The sequence below is a fragment of the Leptonychotes weddellii genome, chromosome 10 (assembly GCF_054177405.1).
Source record: "Leptonychotes weddellii isolate Sample4059 chromosome 10, ASM5417740v2, whole genome shotgun sequence".
NCBI lineage: Eukaryota > Metazoa > Chordata > Mammalia > Carnivora > Phocidae > Leptonychotes > Leptonychotes weddellii.
In genome coordinates, this window is record NC_138378.1 from 46,542,520 (window position 1) to 46,566,549 (window position 24,030).

The 24,030-nt window shown below is 47.5% G+C and overlaps 1 protein-coding gene across 12 annotated transcripts in view; it reads right to left on the minus strand.

The window, feature by feature from the left end:
• Nucleotides 1-24,030, minus strand: part of NCK2 (NCK adaptor protein 2) — a 145,365-nt gene that overhangs the window by 13,917 nt on the left and 107,418 nt on the right. For all 12 annotated transcript variants that reach the window (XM_081833322.1, XM_081833320.1, XM_081833319.1 and 9 more), the window contains one exon: nucleotides 6,002-6,723. In XM_081833322.1, coding sequence (XP_081689448.1) covers nucleotides 6,002-6,723 — 722 coding nt within the window. The remainder of the gene's footprint in view (nucleotides 1-6,001; nucleotides 6,724-24,030) is intronic.

The following is a 24,030-nucleotide window of genomic DNA, read 5'->3' on the forward strand; positions in this document are numbered from 1 at the left end:
ATCATACATAATGGTTTTCTAAGATTCTCAGGTGCCTTCTGTGTTACTGAAAGGCCAGTTATATTTTGCCTGCTGCTTACATACAATTTTATCGGCAGTCTGCGAAGACATGGGAGCTCCAGGGCAGAGCACTCACTTAACTGAACCAGTCCATCTCCCTCCCTCCCCAGAAGAACCAGGAGCCAGGCCTTTAACTGAGGCCAAGAGCACAGTACAGAAGCCCTCTCTGGGCTCTGAAAAAAATTACGAGTGATACCTTGAGCATATTTGTGATTGGTTATATTTTAAGAACTAGCTTTAAATAAGGCTCATCTTTTTCACAGATGCCAGTTCATAGCCTGGGTTTGTTGATTTGTCTGAAGGTAAATATGGAAGCGCTAGCCAGGGATGACGAGGCTCAGAGCCATCTGAGAGTTGGGTCAACAAAACAGGTGATGAGGACTGAACTCGTAGAAAAGTAGCCATCTTAAGTGATGCTTCGGGTTCTTCCAGTTTTAAGAATTCGATATATTTCAAGTGAGACATACTATAAAAATCCAGGCGTAAAGCTTCCATTCAGTACTGGGCAAAGAGCCTGACAATTAAAAAGTAATTTATTATTTTTGCAATTGGAAAGATGCATGTAGGCACTGCTCACAGTAACCTATGCTCTTTCTTAACATTAACCCACCACTGAGAAGACATCTAGAGATCATGGCCCCAGATTGTGGATTTAGAAAGCTCGTGAGCAAGTCACTGCTGGAAGGAACTCGCTCTGGGGCTCCCCATCCTCTCAGCTGCTAGGAGGCAGTGTTCACTCTGCTCTGACAACCGTACTCTTTCCCATTCTCTATGAAGCACAGGGCAAAGGCCCCTTGTCTGTTACCAAATTCTAAACAGCTGAAAAAAACAGAAAAGCACTTTAGGAGGTGAACTCCACTCAACAGAAGCCAACAGTTCTACCTAAAGGAAACTTTAGAAGAGATAAATGTTCACCTGTAAGCATGTTTATAGTTCCTGCAAATGTAGGATTAAGCAAATGTAGTATTTCAACGAGTGCTGTAAATATGTTTGAAACCATTCAGGTTACATAATCGTTTTCAAAGTGTGGTCTCGAGCTCAGCAGCATCAGCATCACCAGGAATGTGCTAAGAAATGCAAATTCTCGGGCTCCAGACCTCCCAGGTCACGGTCATGAATGTTATGGGTGGGACCCTGTGGTCTCTATCTTTCCAGGCCCTCAGGGAGATGGTAGCACAATATGACAGTGTGAGCATCAGTGATCTGGAGAGGCAAAGGGATGACATCACCCAGAAACAGAGTTTTGGCAAAAAAAAATACGATTTCTATAAGAAATAGAATTGGAATTCTGTAGCAAGGCACTATAGTAATTCTTTCCTTCTGCTCCTCCCTGGCCAAATAATCTTAATGGTTTTTTTTTTTTTTTTTTTTTTTTAAAGAGGAAGGAATGGAATAGATGACTGTTCGTGTGGCCAACACACACATTATGTTATCTTTAGCAAAGGGTGGTTTTTCTCCATCAGAAACAAATGCAGGGGCACCTGGGTGGCTCAGACGGTTAAGTGTCTGCCTTCGGCTCAGGTCATGATCCCAGGGTCCTGGGATCGAGCCCCACATCGGGCTCCTTGCTCAGTGGGGAGCCTGCTTCTCCCTCTCCCTCTGCCTGCCGCTCCCCCTGCTTGTGCTCTCTCTCTCCAATAAAAACAAAAAAACAAAAAAAACAAATGCAGTGTATGACCAGAAATTAGTACCCAAATCCTACTGTGAAACATAATACATGTGAGGAAGGAGATCTCTCTGGGATTTTTAAAGTCTGGCAGAGGAAAATAGCTCCCTAAGCCACAGCTAGTGCCCTTGGCAGACCGCATCCCAGGTGTAAGCTGTCTCTTTCCGAATAACCTTCTCAAGGATGGAGGGTAGAGCACCTGTAAAGCTAACTACTGACAACTTCCACAGCTTACTGGAAACCTTGCTGCTGGGTATTCTTAGCTGTGGGTACAGCTTTCCAGCCGTATCCGTAGAGTAAGTGTGGGCAAATACATAAGGATGTATGAGGAGCACACAGAGGACAGGTATGAACTTTGAATTCTCTGGACTTAATGAGCTCTGGATTCGCAGGTGCAGGCAGGGTAACGGAACATGGAGAATAAGAAACCGTGCTGTTTTCACCGTGAGCTGCTGAGGAGAAATGACGATTATGGAGTGGAGAAGAAGCGAGAGAAGATGGTAGAAAACAGAGAGTAGGTATTGAGAGTCGGGACAGGAAAAAGAGCCTGAAAAGGATTATTTGGTTATTCCGTTCATTCCTTGATAAAACACGCCTGACAGATACCTCTGAAAACACCCATGACATCACTCACACCGGCTAGCACGGGATGCGGCAATGTTTGTGTTGGTTTTTCCAAGATAGGCACTTCTCCTCCCCCAAAAGCACACATGTCCTAGGGCTCAGCGTTGGATATATTTTTATTTTTCAAAACAGAGAAATACTGAGAATTTTTAAATGCAAGATAACATCAAGCAAGCGCCTCGCTTATTTATATTGGAATCACTCAGAAGATCTTCACGAGGCCTATATGGAAGAAGGGCTCTAAAAATGCTACTGTGCTTATTCAGAAGTCAGGTGTCCCATGGTAACCTCAACCAGAGGAAAGTCCCAGGCCCAAAGACTGCAAGACAGAAAAGGGAAGCGAAATGATGTCTCTGTGTCCTGTAGGAATGCAGACCCTATCAGAAACCTTTCTGACCCCGGCATGACACGATGTGCTGTCAGATTACAGCTGCTAGATTCAAGGGCTCACATCGGTCTGGTGGTTGCTTTGAAAGCCAGGCTCTCATCTCAAAAGAGCCAAAATGAATAGGAAAGGAGACAAGGAGAGGAAGGGATAAGAGAGCACTGGCAAGAGGCAGACGCAGTCAGTAGATGGTGGAAAATGAATAAGGAATGGACCTGTCCATCTATTTCAAGTTCCTCAACAGCCTCAGATGACCCGGGTATGAGCGAGAAAAGCAAACCTAGGTCTGCTGTTGGGAGAAATGCAGCAACATGCCTTGGAGACCCCTGTAGCCTCCCTTTGGCACAAGGCAGGCATCCCAAGAGTGGAAAATGCCACGTGTCAGGGCACAAGCCACCAGGACAAGGCAGCCCTGCACACCGTCAGGTCACGTTGCCCTCCTCACCCTGGTGCTAGTGAGGGTGCAGGGCTGATACAGGGCCATCTCCTGCCTCCATCCTCCTAGAATCACACTATTTGTGTCTCATACCTTGCTTTTCTAAGTTAAGACAAAAATGCAAAAAATCTGGAGAAGGTTCTACAAAAATGTCAAAAGTTAATGTTTCAATTATTTAGAAAGTCAGCATATTCTCTCATAATCTGAGACAAACAAGACACTGGAGCTTATTCCAGTGCTTAGACGGAACCCAGATAATGCAAGTTCAGGCACACCTCAGAGATCATCTAGACCACCGCAAAGAAGCAAATCTCACACGAAAGCGAATCCAATGAATTCTTTGGTTTCCCAGAGCACATAAAAGTCATGTTTACACTACCCTGTAGTCCATTAAGTGTGTGACAGCATGATGTCTAAAAAATAATGTACATGCCTCAACTAAAAAATACTTTATGGCTAAGAAATTCTAAGCATCACCTTGAGCTTTCAGGGAGTCAAAATCTCTGATCGCAGATCACCATAACAAATATAAACATAATGAAAAAGTTTCAAATACTGTGAGAATTACCAAAACGGGACGGGGACACGAAGTGAGCAAATGCTGGTGGAAAATGGTGCCAACTATTAAGCAAATGTAGTATTTCACAGGGCTGCCACAAACCTTCAATTTGTGAAAAACACAGTATTTGTGAAGCACAATGAAAAGAGGGGTGCCTGTACCCCTCCCTATTCACAAGGATCTGCTCTCTGGGTTCAGACAGTGACACCCACTGAGTGTGTTTTTCCTACGGAAACGTAGTAGGAGGTCCACCCCAAGGCCGGCAATCTGGAGGGCGTTTTTCTCATCTACCCTGTCCCCGAGCCCTAGACAGGAAGAACAATGAATGAGGCTAAGGGCTACTTTGGCCCCTCCCCATCCTAGAAGTGTCTTCAAAACTCAAAATTTCTTTCTTCTTTTTTTTAAGGATTTTTTTTTTTTTTTAAAGATTTGATTTATTTACTTGTCAGAGAGAGCACACAAGCAGGGAGAGCAAGGAGCTCCATATGGAACTCGATCCCAGGACCCTGGGATCATGACCTGAGTCAAACGCAGACATTTAACCCACTAAACCACTCAGGCGTCCCTTTTTAAGGATTTTTTATTTTTTTATTTTTAAGTAATCTCTACACCCAACATGAGGCTTGAATCACAACCCCAAGATCAAGAGTCACATGCTCCACCAACTGGGCCAACCAGGCACCCCTCGAACTCAAAATTTCTAAATCAAGATTATACTTTCTGACTCAGGATCATACTTATCCCTTAAGTACTCTGGACCAACCACCTTCTACTGTAATTCGTTTTCCAGTGATTCCTCTAAGTTTCTGCTCAAAAGTTAAATGTGCAGCATACTTCATCCTCCTAAGCTTCCAGCATGATCTAAAGGAAGCTATGCACAGAGCTTATGTCACGTGAGAACAATTCAATCTGATGTCTTGCCAGCAACGATAAGCTCTGGCGGCTGGATAAGAAAATCTCAGTTCAGATTTCAGAGGGAGTTAATATCCAGGCCTGGTGTGCTTGCCTCAGCACATCTACGGTGGCCGTCAACCCTGCGACCTGCTGACACCGTAAGGAGTCTGGCTGCCACCACCACGATGCTCCTCCTGCCTCGAAGAAGAACAGATCACAGCTGCCTGTCTCTCAGAAGAGGAAAAACATTTCTGTGGCCTTGAATTCCTCTCAGATCAGTCTGCAGGAGTCTTGAATACGCACTTACTGATGGTGGTACCAACCTTCCCAGAGGACACCAATTACAGTACAGATCACATATTTCCTAGTCTTATAGTTTGCATTTAAAAAAATAAACTGAAAACTGCTAGAACCAATACAACGTAATTGCAATGGACTCTAAATACAAAAGTCTTGTTTCGGGGAAATCTTACTATATGGAAGGTGTATCTGCAAAGGGATCAACAAAACCCGTTGGGTTGAGTATTTCCAGAACGTTTACACATGAAAAGGTGACCTTGCATGACACTGGCCCAGTTCTTCCAGACAGGCCCAGCCACGTCCCCAAAACACAAACCCCACATCTGTCCGCCGCTGGAAATGGATCTGCTACAAGTCAAGGGGCCTCATACCTCTGATTCAGTTCACACATGCAAACTCATCTCTCTCAAGCCCTGTCTTCTTTTCAATTCTGTTCGTAAGTGCTTTAAAAGCTTTTCGGAGATGAACTCCGTGATGCCGCCTGCAGTGCAGATGACCTTAGGACTAGTTGGTTTCAAAAGGAAAACCAACCAACCAACAAAGGCTGTGTCGGAAACCAGGTGCCCCTCCCGCTGAGTGCAGCAGACATGCCTAGGACCCAGAGCGGAAACAGAGTCAACCACCAGGGCTGGGGTGGGGGGAGTGGGGTCATGAACAGAATGGGAAGCCCGGAGAGAAAATGACGTCTGAGTCTGTAGAACATTAAAGGGGTAATCTCAGTAGAGCGGGAAAACCACCTTTGGGAGCTAAAAAGCTATTTGACTTACCATCCCATCTGCGAGGGTACGTCCGCAGGAGAGTGATGGCCACCTTCCCCAGCTGGGTTCCCACACCCACCGCAGACTTAAGTCTATTACAGAGCAGCAACCTTATGCGGGTTTATAGGCAAATCGCATCCCTCTAGCTTAACTGGAGACCCAAATATGGGGGGCTCTAGGCTAATGGGACGGCCAAACATTCTTTGGCTATGCGCAGTGTGTGGAGAGGGAACGGTGCCGACCAGCGTGGGGTGCGATGTACACACACACACAGCTGCGCACTGCGGCGGGCAGACCTCGGCTGCCCCGGGGCACTTACCGAAGACTCGCTGTCCCTAATGAGGAAGTCGCCCTCGACGCCCCGCTCGTTGAGGGCGCACTCGGCCTGGTGCCGCGTCACGTTCCCGTAGTACCACTCTCGGCCCGCGAAGCGCCCGCTGCACGCAGGGCCCGCGTAGCTTATCTGCGGCGCCTGCGAGGGGTGCAGGGCGGGCCCGTCGCTTAGGACCACCACGTAGTTCTTGGGGACTAGGCCGACCTGCCCCCGGGCGTTTTTGCACTTCCACCACTCAGGGTCGTTCTCGGGCTTCTCGATCACCTCCATGGTCTCCCCCTTCTCGAAGTTGAGCTCCTCCTCAGTGACGGAGCTGAAGGGGTACAGCGTCTGCACCACGTGCAGGACCCGGGCGCCCTGGCCATTACTCATGGAGGTGCCCTTCCGCAGGCTCAGGAAGCTGGGGGACTCGGCAGCCGCTTCGTCCATCTCCTCTAGGACATAGTTGGAGGGAAACCAGCCAATCTGCCCATTGTAGCTGCCTCGCCACCAGCCGTCGCTGCACTTCTCCATGACAGTGACGCGTGACCCTTTCACCAGGGACAGCTCGTCCTCCCTTTCGGCCACATAGGCGAACTTGACGAAGGCGGGGATGTTGAGGTCGTAGATGCGGTCGGCGCCGCCCCCGTTGGCGGGGTACTCGGCATCCGTGCTGGGCGTCGGGGATGCATCCCGTGCGCTCGTCTTCCGCTTGGTCTTGCCGAGGCCTGTGGAGACAGAGCAAGGGCTCAGTGGGCACGCAGGGGGCATCACTGGCGCTCGGACACGCTTCCCCATCCCTCCGACACACGGGGGCCACCGTGGGTACACCCTACAGCCACTGCCGGGCAAAGGGAGGTGCAGGTGGGGTGTGCCTTTGCAAAAGCTGGGAATTCCTACACCTCCTCTCTCTCTCATTCACTTCTGAAAGAATACCAGAGTACTAGCAGCACAAAAAGATAACAAAACAGCAGAAAGCTAGTTTCCTTCTGAAGGATGATACTTTTTAGAAAATTCCTGTGCCCCTCAGAGAGAAAAATAAGGTAGAAAGGCTTAGACAGCATGTCTTCGGCCTTCTTGTACCCAGAGGGAAGTTGGACTGATGAGCTCAGATGTGCTCTAAGTCTAGGAGCAGTCAGAGCTGCCCGCACTGCTCCCACCTCGCCAGCCCACCGCCTGCACCACTCCAGGGACACTCCAGACCCTCCCAGGGCTGCCTGGCAGCAGACTGGCCCCACTGGGTACAAACCAATACCCTCCTTCCTTTCTTCTCTTCCTGCAATTCTGTCCTTTCAAAACAAGAGACTCATTTCCCACATGTTGTGATGAGCCAATTAGAAAAAATTAGTTGATCTGTTAAGTCTAAGGCAGAATTTTTCATATTGTGATTCAAAACCCACTAGTGGATCATAAAATCAACTGAATGGGTTGTGACCACCTTGTATGTGTGTGTTGAGTTGTTTTGGTTTTCTTTAAGGGAATAAGAAAATCTCAAAGTGCATCAAGCATGGTCTGTTGCTTCAGTTACGTAAGGGACTGAGTGCTGAGTTTCAGTGTGAAACTTCTTCCTGTGCATGGGGAAAACAGGGTGAAAAGCCCTAAGGCAAAAATGTTTCAGCCCGGGTAGAATGCAGAGAATTCTGGAACCTTCTTGAGAAGTGAGCCTAGGGGAGGAAGGCGCATCAACGCTCAGAGCTGCGGTGTGCCCCCAGACTCATAGGGTGGGCCATGCTCCTCAGCTTTTCTTAATAGATGGCTGCCACCCACCAGCTCTGCACCACCTCTTAACTTGGCCAATGTGGAGATTTTGATGGTATGGAAACTGTGGCCATTTGCAGATTCTGCCCCCCCCCCATGACACTTTTATGGGTAGCTTGTGCCTCTCATTTTCTTCCTTTAAATGGAGTAAAGACAGAATGATCCTAAGAATTACCTTTGCTTCTACTCCGTTGTTGACGGGCAGGAGTTCAAGAGGAACAAAACGTTGCCCTGTGATCATCCTCTACTCTGGAGTGTTGCACACTGCCTCCCAGAGCAGGCTCACCCCTGGTCTAAGACTCCGCAGCCCCGCTCAGTGCCTCCAGCAGGGGCCAGCCACTGAAAGGCCCTCGGATAGCACACGAGGTGACAGCACAGCGATGCGAAGGGGCTGTTCACAACGTTTTTAGGCGAACATACCAATTCTTTAAACAAATGGCTTCTCTGTGTGTGTGTGTGTGTGTGTTTATACAACATTTTATTCAAGCATATAGGAAATACGAAAGTAAACCAGGATATTAAACCAAGTTGATTTTAGACTTCTACTTACAAGTTAACTCACTTCACATGAAAACATAAACCTCTAAATCTTCGAATGAATCCTCTTGTGCGATTTCAAACCTACGTTAGTTTAGCTATGCGTGAGAGAGCACTGTGGTGATTCACTAGCTCCAGAATCCAGAAGGCAGACCATTCATGAAAGTACACTTCTGTCCAGAAGGCTTGGGCACCAAGGTATTCTAAGCCTCATCAAGGAGTCAGCATGCTAAGGCAGCAATGACCAGGCAGAGGACAATTTCTACTGGTAACAAAACTTCAAGAAATAATATTTACAAATAACTTTTTTTTTTTTAAAGATTTATTTTGAGAGAGAGAGTGTGTGTGTGTGTGTGAGTGAGGGGAGGGGAGGAAGGGCAGAGGGAGAGAATCTTCAAGCAGACACCCTGCTGAGCACGGAACCCGGTGCGGGGTTCAATCTCATGACCCTGAGATCAGGACCTGAGCCAAAACCAAGAGTCAGACGCTTAACCGACTGAGCCACCTGGGCACTCCTACAAATAACTTGCTAATAGACCTTTTCAAATTTGTGAGTAATGAAAGCTACTTGAGAAAATACGTACAGAATATTCATCGGCACAGAAAGGCGTCAAGAGGAGCAGAAGAGACAGCATTAGACCTTAGACAGTGGCACTGTGTCAGTGTTCTGGGGCTGCCACCATAGAGTACCACAGCCCACGGGTCGTAAACAACAGAAACTGATATTCTCACAGTTCGGGGGGGCTAGAAGTCAAAACATCAGGGTGTCGACAGGGTTGTTTCCTTCCGAGGCCTCCCTCGTTAGCTGGCAGACAGCCACCTTCTTGCTGTGTCTTCACATGGGCTTCCCTTCGTTGCACGTCTGTGTCCTAATTTCTTCTTACAGGACACAAGTGACACTGGACTGGGACACCCCCCGCCCCCAAAGACCTTGTTTTAACTCAATGACCTATTTAAAGGACCTTTACCAAGTGCAGTCACACAATGACTTACTGGGGGTTAAGACTGCAACATATGAATTCTGGGGGACATAATTCAGCCCCTAACAGGTACCTAAATGCAGACTGTAATATAAGGCACAGGGAGCGCTCTATGAATAACAATTACTACTCCGAGTGAGGGCTTGGAATTTCTCTTTTTCTCAGACATGTATTTTACCAGGAGAGGGCCAAAGTCCTCTGAACAGTCTTGGCAACAGCTTTACCCATGCAAGATGGCCACCAAAACAAAGCTTGCCTGGCGAGCTTCTGGCACCTGAGCATCATTATTCCATGGGAGCACTGTCACACGTAGCTGCGGAGGCAGTGAAATCCAAGAGCAGGTGTCTGGGACTAGGGAGGAACCTGACCTCACTGACACCTACATGATCTGAACACTCCCAACAGCCCCATGACAAAGTGAGAATCCCCCCATTTGTGCAGGGGGGGACTGAGGCTGAGGGCGATCAGGGAACTGGCCCAACACATACAGCCAGTGAAGTGGTGCAGACTCGCGCACCAATAAAGGTCTATTTAATCCATAAGAGCATGGATCAGAAGACCCTGCACCAGGAAGTGCATGAGGACTGTGGAGTGTCAAAAGTCTATCCTCACGGGTGCCTGGGTGGCTCAGTTGGTTAAGCAACTGCCTTCGGCTCAGGTCGTGATCCTGGAGTCCTGCTCGGCAGGGAGTCTGCTTCTCCCTCTGACCCTCCCCCCTCTCATGCTCTCTCTATCTCATTCTCTCTCTCAAATAAATAAATAAATAAAATCTTTAAGAAAAAAAAAAAAAGTCTATCCTCACTTTCCATAAAACCCTCCAAAGCCGTGATGAGTGCTCCCTCTGATCCTAGGGAAAGGAAATGGCCCATGTCTCTAGGTGGAAGCGGGGCTGAGGTTCAGGGAGTGAAGATTTGGGATAAGGAACGTATCACAAGCAACCATGAGGCCACAAGGCCACTGCCATGTGGAGCTACGAGATCTCAAAGGCTCAAAGGGAAATCTCTGAATGCAGAACGGGCAGTGTGGTTCACGGACGTCTCAGAGGATGGCTGTGCCCGCCCAGCCCCAAGCCCCAAGCCCTGCACCACCGCACAACAGTGTCCAGGCTCCAAGCAACATTTCTCTCTAATTTAAAGGGAAACCTGTTACCTTCTAGGGAAGGAGGCAGAGTGAGAATTCCACAGCCCCCCCACTTCCCTGTGGCTATTTTGCCCACACATCTGCTCCATTTCTTCTTCTTTCATTCAAGTCATACCATCTACTTTTCCCAGCTGTAGCAAAAGCACCTTGAATTCCAATGTGTATTTTTGATTTTTTAACAAAGATAATGGGATTTTTCTTTCTCTTAGAACTTTACACATTTTCCCAGCAGGAGAGGCAAATCCTCACACTATTCTGCAAAGTCTCAGGCAATCTTTACCCACTATAAGTAAACAGTAACTAACCAAACATGGTGGACCGGAAGCCCTCATTAACCAGTGTTTCTGCTCACACCCTCTCTGTGCCATATTTTGGAAGAACACACTTTCCCATAGGGCCTGCTCACATTGGCCCAATCATGAATTCCTGGGATAGCCTGGGCTGTGGACAGAAAGAAGAGCCCAAGAGCAGCAGCCCCTGCTGGGCCACACCCCTTTCCTGACACCCTCTCTCTTAAGTATGGGAGCTGGATACATACAGGATACAAGGCAGTTCCAGACCCCACTACATGGGACCTGAAGCGTGGGGGAGTACTGGGTGTTTCAGCAAGATTTGACATGACTTCAAATGATGGGCTTTTCTTTCCACTCTCCCATTAATCATAAAATCCAACTACACAGATTTTATTTGGTGCTTGAGCGTTTTGGTTGGAGGCTTTGCCGCACTGTGCTCTGCATGAATTGTATTACGGATGAGAATATCTAGAATGGGACCATCAGAAAATCTCTGCAATTGCTGGCATGCTGTATTAGGTGATGCTAAGTAACATTTTTTCACCAAGTAATGACTTTCTCTACAGCTTGTTCAATAATGTATAAACCGCAACACCTTTGCACAAAGAACAAAGAACGAATGGAAATCACTGTTAAAAAATGAAAAAGACGCTGTCTCATGTAGCATGTGCTCACGAGTGACCAGGATTTTAACTTCCAAGCTAAAGATTAGGCTCTCAGAACAACTGGGGTCCACACCCCCCAACCCCCCAACTCACCCCCCGCCCCCCCCCCACCCCCAGCAGCTCCAATGCTCTCCTTGCTCCACCAGGGGTTCTGGGCAGGAAGGTGCTGGACGATGTGCTCCACATATGGAGATGGGTAAAAGTCTTGGAGAGCCTGAACGCCAGCCCAGGATCCCAGGCCAGTTAGCGGTCACACTGCACAGAAGGCTGCAGACCCATGAGCACAAGCTGCCTGGGATGGACTGGGTTTACAGTCGAGGAAGGATGTGAACAAGCTCCTTGACAGAGCCACCTCCGGAGCTGTCACATTAAAGACCAGCCACAACTTGTTCCATGAGCTTTATCTGCATCTAATAACAGTAATAAAAATATGATTTGAAGTGGCAAACAGGAGAGTTGGCTCTAAACATAAACTATACTTTTGAGCTTTTGTGATGATTTTCTTACACCAAGCTCTGGATCTCTGATCCTGGGTTACATTTTCATTGACAATAATGAGCACATTTTAACTTTCTTGAATAAAATTACATACATTAAAGGCAGAATTCTCATAAAAGCTTGAATATGTCATACATTATTTTATTTTATTTTTTTTAAAGATTTTATTTATTTATTTGAGAGAGAGAGTGAGAGAGAGCATGAGAGGGGAGAGGGTCAGAGGGAGAAGCAGACTCCCCACTGAGCAGGAAGCCCGATGTGGGACTCGATCCTGGGACTCCAGGATCACGACCTGAGCTGAAGGCAGTTGCTTAACCAACTGAGCCACCCAGGCGCCCTATGTCATACATTATTAATGTTGGTGATTTTCAAGTCAAAATCTTTTAAATACTCCTTTTAAGATAAAGAGATGTTATAACAGATGACTTCAAAATATGCTCTGTCACCTTCCAGCTGGGGTTCTGGAGATTTAAGACAAAATGTCAAACAAATCTGATAGTTCAGAAGTATATTCAAGACGATTCGTTTAGACATTGTACACCCAAGTTTAGGAGGTCCATGGCAAAGACATTTTATTTTTGTTACTTATCGGACCTGCAACATAAAGTAGATTTAACCAGAAAGCTTCCTTGTACCTAAAATGCCATTTACAGTAAGACTGAAGGTCATTAATTCGTGGGGATTTCCCCCATTATGGTTAGGGCCTATCATAAGCGTCAACTAAAAATTCCGAAAGGCTTTTATTTTAAATGCTAAGGAGATCTGACAAAATTTGATTAGGGTACAAAGCGTCTGAAGTAATTTTTCATATAAGGTTAGGATATATTTGATGTTTGGTTTCTAATAGATTTTTGTGCTATTATATGTGCATTTAATTTGTGTCTGGTTTTTTTTTAGCTATGCCGGAAGATTAGCTTTCACCAGTGCTGAAATTTATGATCAAAATATTTGATATATATAAGGGAAAAACCCCTCAAATATACTAAACTTCTGATGTTTTAAAGGATGACCATTTAAAATCAATGCAGTGGTCCTCTGTTGTTTTCAACTGTTCAGTATCCTTTATCCCTTCTCTTATTCAACAAAACTCCTCTTCTTATGGCTTCAGCAGGGCCATCCCCACCCCACTGGGCCATCCGTAGGGGACCCATGACTCCCACCCACCGCAGTTATGAGGGAGTACTGGCTCTCGCCACCTGGAGTTGCCCACATTTGTAGAAGTCTGTGAAGAATGAAGGGCTGAGCAGGGATGAGGCCCAGAATGAGAGGAAGAGCCCCTAGATCCAACCATACTTCCCAGTGATGTGAGCTAACGGATTTCCTTTTGAAATTTTCTTTTTTTTTCATCTTGTCTACTTTTGATTTGACTTTCTGTCACTCCAATGAAGAGTGCTGAAAAGTACAACTGCCCACCCCCCACTCTCACTCCTTCCAGCCCACCTCCTTCAATATGCCAAACTGTTGATTCCCCCTTAGCAAAGCTATATTTGGGTGAGAAAGTCAAAAAGAATACAGTCATAGTTTGGGAGCACCCAGGTTTGAGTACCGGAGTGAAGGTGGGACAGTGAGGATGGGGGCTGGCGTCCCCACCAGGTCACAGTTAACTGCCGGGCTGGCGTGCCTGCTTTCTAAACCCAGAGAATCCTGGGTTGAAAATACTTACTGCAAGAGCCATCATGGGAAATCTGTGGCACTGGGTGGCCAAAGACATCAGGCTTAACTGACCCACACCACTGAACCTCAATCAGATGGGGGCTAGCGTATTTGACTTACGATGGCCCCAAACGAATTCACTGTGGCTGGTATCTTAGGCACGGCTTGTCAGAGAAACCCCAAGGGCAGCTCAAGGGAGGGGGGCAGGCTCTTCAGCACAACTTATCTCAGATAAGGCCAAATCTAAGTCAAAGTCGACTCAAGCAAAAATGCCCTCACACTCAGCTGTTTCGGTTAGCATCTGTTTCTTTTGTCACACAGAGGCTCAAACACGTCACCAACTGCTGACCAGGGATGAGCTCAGGAGAGGAGAGGCAGCGTGGGGGCAGAGGAGACAGGCTGCACGGGGCTGTGAGCAAGACATGAAGGAGGCCATGGGGCCATGCTGCGGAGGACCAGCGGGAGGGCAGGATGTGGGATGAGGCCAGAGAGCTGGGCCGTGCTGGGGCGAAGACATGTACAGTGGAGGCCGGCTGAACTGTGTTGGGCAAAGCGAAAAGCTTGTCAACTGAACTCTCTTCTGAGTGTCCCGCTGGCAGAAAAAATTCCACCTGGCATCATGGCTCACCATTAGGAACCAGATAGGCTGGAAGAAGGGGAAATACTAAGTTTCTAACCACTTGTGAGACAAAGGTCTAAAGGCATCCTTGGCAGCTTTTCTGTCTCTTTGGGCAACAGCTTCATTTGCAAACCAGCCTTACTGTCATTGCCACTGGGTGCCAGAGTCCATCCACGCTCTCTGTAAGGTCTGACAACAACAGGGGAGAATACATCCTTCTGACGGCCAGGCTGGGCTAGAAACAAAGGAGGCTGGCGTATAAAATTGGCCAGGAAACTTTCTTCCTCCAGTGGTTTGAATCTAGCTTTTAAAAACGGAAAACCAAGGTTTTTCCCAAAAGCTTAGTCAGTCTGCATCTCCATGACCAGACCCCAGGCAATATGACCATGGGAAACATCACGGGCTTGTGGGCAGGACTCAGGGTCAGCAAGTAACTAACTTCCTGTGGGCCTTTCCCCCACAGTAAAACCCCTGCTCAGCACTAAGATCCTCAAACACTAAAACAATGTCACGTCACCCCCATGCCCCCCTCCCATAGTACTCTGCCACCTTGATTTCAGTGCCCGCCTCACCGTGCTGCATTATCTCCCTGAGAAAGATGGTGCTTAGTCCTGTTGTGGCCTCAGGGCCTGACATTCAGGGAAGTGTTTGCTCAAGTTAATAAGCTCCACTCCCTATCTCACCACCACGATTCTGTAGGCACTGATCAGTCCTTCCCGACTGAGCTCTCCAATGATACACACCCATGTTGCCGGGAGTATTAACACGTCACCGAGAGGGGAGTGTGATCACAATTAGCAACCCTCCCAACGTGTAGATGGAAGGGGGCTGCCCTACCGGAGGCAAATCCTCACTGCCTGGGTAGGGGTTGCCAGCTGAGGGAGGGACAAAGTGACTATTGGCCATCCCTCTGCCCAGGTGGTCCCTCTTCCAATGGGCAGCCATCCGAAGAGCCAGCTCAGAGACAGGTGGGCAGTCACACGGGGCTATGCGTCCAGGGCTCTGAACTGGAATCTTTGGGCATCAGAAAGCCTATTCAGGTGTGAGCAGGCAGGCAAGTAACATGGTCGAACATTTAAGCACGAAAAAAAAAAATCATTTACAATATAAGATTTTCTATCAAATGTGAAAGTCGAATGGTAACACAGATGCCAATGAAAAGAATTTTTTAAAATTTTCATTATAATTTTTAATTAAAAATATACATATTTAGCACCTCTCAACACGTACCCCCGACCCATTAGCACAGCATTTCTGAATATGCAAAGGGGTGTACGAGACATGGTAGGGCTCAGCTACGACACACTGCCACATTACTGAACGTGTCAATCCACTGGCAGAGGCTCGGCATGCAGGCAACTTTTTAGGACTGTACCTGCTAAGTAAGATGAAATACGAAAATACATGCGAACGAGTAAAGGGACAGGCACACTTGTGGGGGAGAACACAGGTGGCAAGTGGCTGGCAGAGACGACGGAGCCATACTTCAGACTGCATTCCCAGCCTGGCTCTCACACCAACTATTAGCTTTGGACCTTGGTGGTTCAATAGCATCTCTATCCCTTGGTTTCTTCATCTGTAATATGAGGATATCGGTGCCCCTGTGGGCTGTTAGGAGGGTCCAGGAATGGGGGAGCACACGAAGCGCAGTGTCTCAGACACAGCAAAAGACCAAGCGAGAGCCGTCATTGTGTTTATTGCTATTATTAAAACATCTAAGGGTTTCCCTTCCTGGTTGAGAACACAGGCAGGGGCAAGTGGAGAAGAGCACAGGTGGTGTTCTCCCAACAGAGGTGGGCACATACGTGTTTTCTTCCTAAATGCTCTGGTGGGGGGGTGGTCAGGCCCTCAACCTCACTCCTGCTTTCCACGTCAGGAGCAGTGATGTCACAGGGCCACCATGATCAGTCAGAGGGAATGAGCGATCAGTGCAAAATGGGCCTTCGCGTAAGGTGAAAAAGGAGCCCCGTTTTCCCAGTAGGGATGAGCAGAAAGGCTCACATGCTGCTCTGGACAGGGCAGACACCGTGACTAAGATGCCAGGCTGTACCTGCCCATGCTCCAAGAAGGGGCCTTTAATGTTCCTGGGCTCCTGGCCTCCAGGCCCCCTTCATGTCTGGCTTCCACGGACAGCATCCCGCCTGCACCTGGAGAGGCCTGGCTCTGCTGTGAATGAGCCTTGCAACATTGGGCAAGTCACTCAATTTGCCTGATTTTCATAGAAAAGCTTGGACCAGGTTATCTCAAGCCTCATTCTGGTATTCCAGGGTTCTACAGATAGCCGAACTCTCAAATGAATTCCACTTTTTAAACTTAACTATACATATTTGGATAAAAGAAAAAAAAAATCCACGGAAGAACCTCAAGGGGTTCAAATGGTCACCACAGCATTTTTCTTAGCACCTTAGGTTAAACATTATGGATTTAGCCAGATTAAATTAGTAGCCTAAGAACCACTACTAATTCATGCTCTACTTATAAACACTCCAATTTCCCAAGTCAGACCATCCACTGTGTTGCTCCCTGAAAAAACAAAAATACAAAGTCAAGCAAGATTTCCTGCAAACAACCATCACACAACGGCCCACTCCAAGGAAACACGATGGCTCCAGCCTTAAAAATGGATGAAGAACTGCCCTCTGGGTGGCTTCCCGGCTGTGAGAACCACTGGAGCAACTGGGGGTATTTGTAGAGTCTGTGGGTTCACAGCAGAGTTGGGGAAGTACGAAGACAAGGCATCAACAGTGTGGAGGGCCTCCTGCAGCCTGCCAATTACACTCCAGCCTAGTGTGGGGATGAGGCAGGGGCCCTGCAGGTGCCCACCTGCCCTCCAGTGCTGAGCGCCCAGTAGGAGCTCAGCGGGAGGAGGCACCACAAAGGAGGTGCCCAGGCAGGCCCTGCAGGGATCTGAGGGGCTGAGCATCAAGCACCACAGCACATGCGGGTAAACAAATACCCTCTCTGCACTCCATGTCTACCCCCAGGGGACAGACACAAAAATGTAACAGCGAGAAGGAACATTTGAGACATATGGAGAGGGTCTAAAAAAGAGAGTGTGCCATATGGGGAAATGCAGTTAGAAACATGGTAAGAAGATTTTACTTTAATTCTTAGGTATTTTTAGTTCATGTTTCTCTGTTCTAAAACTTGAGGCTCCCACATGAATAACTCTTTAGTCAAGAAAGGGTGTTCTCTATGTTCTTTAGAAAACTGAAGCAGAAAATGATAATTTTAACAAGCAGCATACAAGGCATCGATTTCTGGGAAGTACTTAACCTGTGTTCTCCTCCTTCCTCAGGACACGGCGGGGGGGGGGGTAGTGGCCAGCCCAAGAGCAACGTGGCTCTCGCACAACCACACGTGACTACACGCCTGCTTCTCCTGGTTTTCTGGGGTACAGACCCCTCCTCATTTCCCCTTGCCTCTCCTGGCTTTTCTCTCGTTAGCATTCTTTTTAACAATCTGTCTCGTCTCTAATTATCCTCCCACTAATCTGTTGTGAGTTGTTTTACATTTTCGGTTCTAAATACTTGGACGCTTATGATATACAAAAACAAATCCAAGTTTATTTTGGGTCGCTGGCACCACAATTGCCGTAGAAGCTTCCATATTATGTGGGCAATACATTTGGCAGGTCACTTCTATTGGGAACGAGAGCTCCCAAGACAGAATCCTAAAGAATTCCAAATTATGAGACGTGTAGGGGATTCATGGTCATAACAATGGTAGATTATACAACAGAGACCAGCAAGGTAAATCTCACATGCTTATTTTAACTCTGAGAACCCAGACTCCCTGTTTTGTTACTGTTGGGGGGTGAAAATTGGCTGGAGGAATCAAATGTTCAAAAATCAAAAGGAGTTACTAGGTGATGGGGAGTAAGGAGTGCACCTGTCATGATGAGCACTGGGTGATGGATGGAAGCGTTGAATCACTATACTGTACACCAGAAACTAATAGAACACTGCATGTTACCTATACTGGGATTAAAAAAAAAAAAAATCAGAAGGCGTAAGTTACCTTAGTCTTTCCACGTGTTATGTACAAACTTTTCATGGGGAATGGTTTGGCTTTGCACTTTCTCGAAACAAAGAACTGGTTCCTCAGGGAGACATAGCTTAGGAATCACATTTAAGTGACTTCCAGGAAGATTAACAGCAATTTTCTTACTCTTGAAGAACATTCCAACTAGGAAACAAACTACTTCTATGACGGATGTACCACAAAGAATCAGCTTCTCCTCCTGCATGGCTGATAGAATATCCAGAACTCAGGGACGTGCTGGGACCAGCATGTGCACCTTGCAGAAAGAGCCTGGTATCATCCGGACTAACGGCAGTGCGACAGCTAGTATTAGTAACAGCGAGGAGTCACCTACACATCGTGGTTCTCATTATATACATGTATAAATACTGAGAAAACAGACACAGATGATTACAGACCCAGGGATGAGTTCTGGGTGAGGAGATCACAGGTGATTTGTATTTTCTCATATTTTCCAGGCTTTTAAAATTAAGTATGCTGCGTTAAATGGTAGTTTGATAAAGTACCGGCATCTCAGAGATTACAGGGCTGAGGAATACCTGTTTGCAGAGACCTGGGTCGTCCAGAGAAACCATGAGTGGCCAAGACGGCTGAACTGTATGTGCCCAGTAGTGGCGGTTACAGGCTTGCTGCTGGCCAAACGGCTCCCGAAATAAAAATCAATGTTCAGACAAGGAGACATGTTCCCCTGACATTCGGCTTCTAAATCATTTTAATGAATGGCTCTTGCTCACCTCCACATGAAGGAACTGGGCAAAATTACTAAGTGACTCCCTTGGGGTCAGGGAGAAAATGATGCCCACTGAAGGAGCTGGTCCCCTAGCATTTTAGGGCCAGAGCAAGAGTGGCAGGAAACCACAATGGCTGTGTGGGTGGGGACCCGGGGAGGGGTGGATTTCATTGGCAGGCACTGTGTGTGTCCCCCCAACCCTGACCGATCTGAATCCCCAATTCTAGCAGCTGATCAACAATAATAGAGGTTGAAGTCAGGCAGACGTGGTGTGAATTCCAACCCTGTCCCTTACTGCGTGTTCCTGGGCACATCCCTAACTTGCCGGTTTTCACACGGGGACCCAGGATATCAGCACATCCCTCTTTGAGTTACTGTGAAGATGAAAACAGAAATGCATGCAGGCACCTAGCATGCTATCGGGCACAATGAGGTACCAGAGAGAGATGGTTACTATTGTCCGCTCACTGGCAGCCTGCACACAAAATCCATTTTGGGGTCCTGGTCTGAATTTTTCAGTGGCATTCGCTTTTGGTTTGGCTGTGGGGTGTGGGGGGACACTTTTTGCAGGGAATGTCAGGAGCACGGGGAATGTGGGCTCAGGGAGCCTGCAGGCTCTTCTGCCAGAGCACGGCTGTGGTGACAGAGCTCCAAAGCGGGGACCGGAGGCCTGGGACCAGTCCTCGGGACAACAGAAACACTGAAAGACTATCTGAGGTCCCTAATACACTGTTGAAGAAATGTCAGATCTCCACTGTGGGCCCTGGATAAAAATATTTACATAGAAGTCCAAAACCAAAAATCACTTAAAAATAGGAAGTACATTATCACAAACATCTGAATTTTGTCTCCTGAAGTTGGCATTCATGCCTAAAGTATCCCACTGAACGTTTTCACGGATGTCCTGCTGTCACCTCAAACTCAAACAGGTCTTGCCCTCATGGCCCTGTTTCTCTTCCTACTTCCCAAATTCTCTGCTGGATATTCATTCAGGCTCAGAACCCCGGAGTCGTCTGTGGCTAATACTTCTTCTAGCTGCTCCATACCCAGTCAACACAGAGTCCTGGGGCTTTCCTGTGAAATCCCCCTCCGCTGCTGAGCTCAGGACTTACAACATCACCCCTGGGAGGCTCTGAGGCCTCATTCCCAGCCTCCTATGGACAGACAGGCCCTTACCAGTCCCTTCCTAAGGACCAGGCTGCCTCCCACATGCCCTGACAGTCATCTCTGTCCACCAGATGGAAACTCTTGGGGGTTCCCTTTCTAAATGGTCCCAGGCCTGGTGTTCAGGGCCTGCCATGTGGGGCACCCGGATCCCTCAGGATGCCCCCATGTTCTCCCTCACCCCAGTCCAGCTAGCTCCCTGAACATCCTCCAACACAATTTGGATTCTAGCCTCCAAATCTTGGCTTATGTTCTCCCTTCCTCATCTGAAGCCCCATCTGCTCTCCCGAGGGTCCACTCAGCCTGGGTATTCTTTACTGAATGACTCCATTCAATTCTCAACAATTGCAGGAGACAAGCAGTCATTTATCCCATTTTACAGATAATGCAGTTGAGGTTCACAGAGTTCAACAGTTTGGTAAAGACTGGATCTGAACGTGGCGGTGAGTCTCTCTCCTAACCACTATGCATACGGCTCTGTGAAAGGTAGGACAGAGGCCCACACTGCAGTTTTCAATAAGACAGGCCGAGACAGTGCCACAGCTCAGCTGAGGACTGCTTATTTGTGCCAGTGTCATTTCCCCAGTTATCACAAGCTTCCCAAAGTCAGGGATTGAACCTTCTCCTTTCTTCCTATCCCACCGGATGAAACAACAACTAGCCAGGCTCCCACTTCTGATCCAGACATACCCTATTACACCATGCTGATCTGCACATAATGTTTGCATCTCTGTTTCAAAGGCTTTGGTTACTGTTTTCAAAGGTCACTCAGCAGGGAATGAAGTGGCTCAGAAGGGGTTTCCCAGGGACAGGGCAAGGAAGGGACAGCGCAGACTCAGACTCAGCTCCCACAACCCCAGGCTGGGGCATTCGTTACTCACCGTTCATTTTTAACTGACCACCTGCCCTGGCTCAAGCCCTCAGAGCACATCTATAAGCACAGCAAAGATCCACAATCCTGTGGTCTCTAAACGAAAATTCCCTCATAGTCCACACAATCGCGGAGGCGGTGAGCCCAGTAGGTCACTTCTGACCATGACTCTCCCTCTCTCCACTTCAACAAAAAAAGCACACACTGAACTGACTCTGAACAATCTGGGCTGATCCAGCAAGCAGCAGGGATCCCCTCACTTGCAAGCTAGTGACAAGGACAGAACTCTGGATAATTAAAGTTCTCAAGTATTGTGGGAAAGCATCCTGAGGAAGCATCAGTCAGACACGTGTACACCCGGTGTTATTCTTACGTTTTAGGTCCAATGGCAGCAGGTGCTCAGTGATACTCTGATCTCTGAAAGGCTGAAGCCAAATTTAGGGTAAGTAGATGCCTAAACAAAGTTGGGGGTAGGGGGAGCCCAAGTTATATCTCCTCTGCTACAAGCCAACTTTAGAGCCTTGGGGTGGTCCCCAAACCACTCACGTCCATCCATTCATTTTAACGTAAAGTTACAACAGTGGTGCAAAAATGTTATTTTCCCTGAGCCATCTGAGAACCGCTCCCCTGTCTACACGATGTTCCAACAAACCTAAAAGCTCAGTGTGTATTTCTACAAATAAGGACATTCTCCTCCACAGCCATAACACAACCATCAGATCAGGAAGTTAACATCAATACATTATTACCTAATTCTCTGAACCCATTCAAGTTGTGCTAGTACGTTTTTTGTCTCTAAAATAAAGGACTGGGTATCAAGAAAATCTCCTCTAATATTCTAACTGCCCATCTCTGCAACAGAATTCTATCAGATGCCCACCTACTAAATCCGGGTATTCAACTTGAATTTGGATTCAAGTTTGAGATGAAATCCCATCTCCGTCCCACACCAGGACTAGTAGTAGTGTGTTCCTGGGGAAGTCACGTAGCCACCCGAAGTCAATCCCAGCATGGCTCTGCCTCTAAGGGCCTTGGGAATTTCACCCATAGGAACCGCTCCCTCCCTGTCTGAAAGCATTAGACCAACAGGGTCCGAGGGCTATTTTACAGTTAGTTAGCATCAGGGAGTCTCCCTCTGCTCCCAGGTCTGGCTTGGAATCAGGGGTGGGAGTCCGGGGGCTAATCACTGGCAGGGTGCTAATTGGCCTTAGGTATGGTCACACTGGGACAAATGCTAAAGAAACAACGGTGGGGGTGGGGGGGTGTGGGGGATCACTTCTGACTCCAGACACCCAGGAAGGCGGTCAGCAAACAGCACGTGTGCCTTGGAACAAACCCTCCCAAGGAGGTTGCTAATAGCTTCTAAAGGCAACCGTATCGTTTTGGGCATCCCAAGGCAGCCCATGGACTTCAGTGAACCACCGAGAACAGAGTTAACCTTTGGGGCTTTGCTGGGTCCCAGCTGCTGTCATGAAGTTATAACAAAAACCGTTCTTCAGTAGTCTGAGGGAAAATCTTTGAAAACTACCTCCCTGGAAGCAGCTTCCTCATCTCAAAAGATGTAGCACGGTGCTTTAAAACACCTAACCCGCATGATTTAATAAGCGAGGCTGCAATGTCAAGGCCAGACTGTAGACCAGGAACGCTCCTCATCGCGGAGCAAAGAACTGCACGGTTTGAGCCCTTCAAAACATCAAGTGGGCTCAGCCAGGAGAAAGGGTTCTTAACAATTGCCCCTTGTTATCTGCGGAAAAGTTCTCTTTGACTGTTCATGATCATAAGTTGAATATGAGAGGAGATCCAGCGTATAAATGTTTTGCTCATGTGTAAATAAGAGCTCATATTGTTTTATTCAATTATAAATTATTAAAGGAAAAGAAAGAATGTGAATCCTTTCCTAACAGAGATCTTTTTGTCAAAGGTACTGCTTTCTAGAAGTTACTCTAACAAAGTATTGCATGTGATTAAACTGAATTTTCCACTGACCTCAACAGAGCAACTGAGTATAAGAAAGCAGGAGGGAGCTCCACAGAGTACCAGTTCTCTACAACAGAGACGTAAACACATTTATAACACTGTGACTTTGCTGGGGAGTCCGGTGCTATTTTATTCCAAACCAGGCACCTGCCAGGGAAATTTTATTCCAGATTGAGGAATCAGGTGGATTTCCATAGCGTAAAAATCACAAATGTGGATGACACCATGAGTAGCTACTGGAAGGGCAACACAATGCCGTGTAGTTTTCAACATAATTTTCACTCCTTCTAATACGCAGAGAGAATTTCTGCTGGCTGCATCATCAACTAAAATCACACTGTAATTGTGACAGCATGTTGGTGACAATACTTTAAAAGCAGGGAGCCACAAACACCTGGCTCCAATCTTTCTAGCCATAGGGACGAGTGGGAGGCAGAACAAGCTGTGGAAGGTTTTCTCATCTTCCTTGTTGACAACGATGCCGTGTCAGGGCCGACTGTGGGGGATTAAGAAGTCACTCCGCTGTGGGGATTTCTTATGGGGAGGGGGCCCTCCCTTCCCTTTGGTACTTCCCTTTGGCAATGGAAAACTCATGCTGGAATACCAAGGTCTCTCTTGGTGCAACAAAAGCAAGGCTTCGAGGCAACATGGTAAACACGAAATAAAAAGATACACAAAAACGGTGGTGGTGGGGGAGCATTTCTCCACAGACACGGATGTTGAAAATATAATTTTGTTTGTGTTTTTACAACACGTAATGCTTAGCACAAATGTGTCCAAGCAGATGCATGCCTGAACTGTGACTGAGGCCTGGTGGGGAGCTGTCATCTTCCAAGAGAGGAACACGCATTAACTCAGGCAGCTCTCGAGAGCCAAGGGGAAAAAGTTAAAGAAAAGCAAACTTTGATTCTATTTAAGGGAGAGCTTTCGAGCAATCTGTGTTCTCCAAAAATGGATCTGGCTGACTGTCGAGGTAGAAGTATTCTGGCAGAGCTGGGTGGCCATCTGTCAGGGGCGGGGCAAGGCCCAGCACCCAGCACCGGGAGGGGCTGGTGGAGTGAGGTTCCTCTATGCTGAGAGCCACAGTACCCCCAGCACCCAGCACC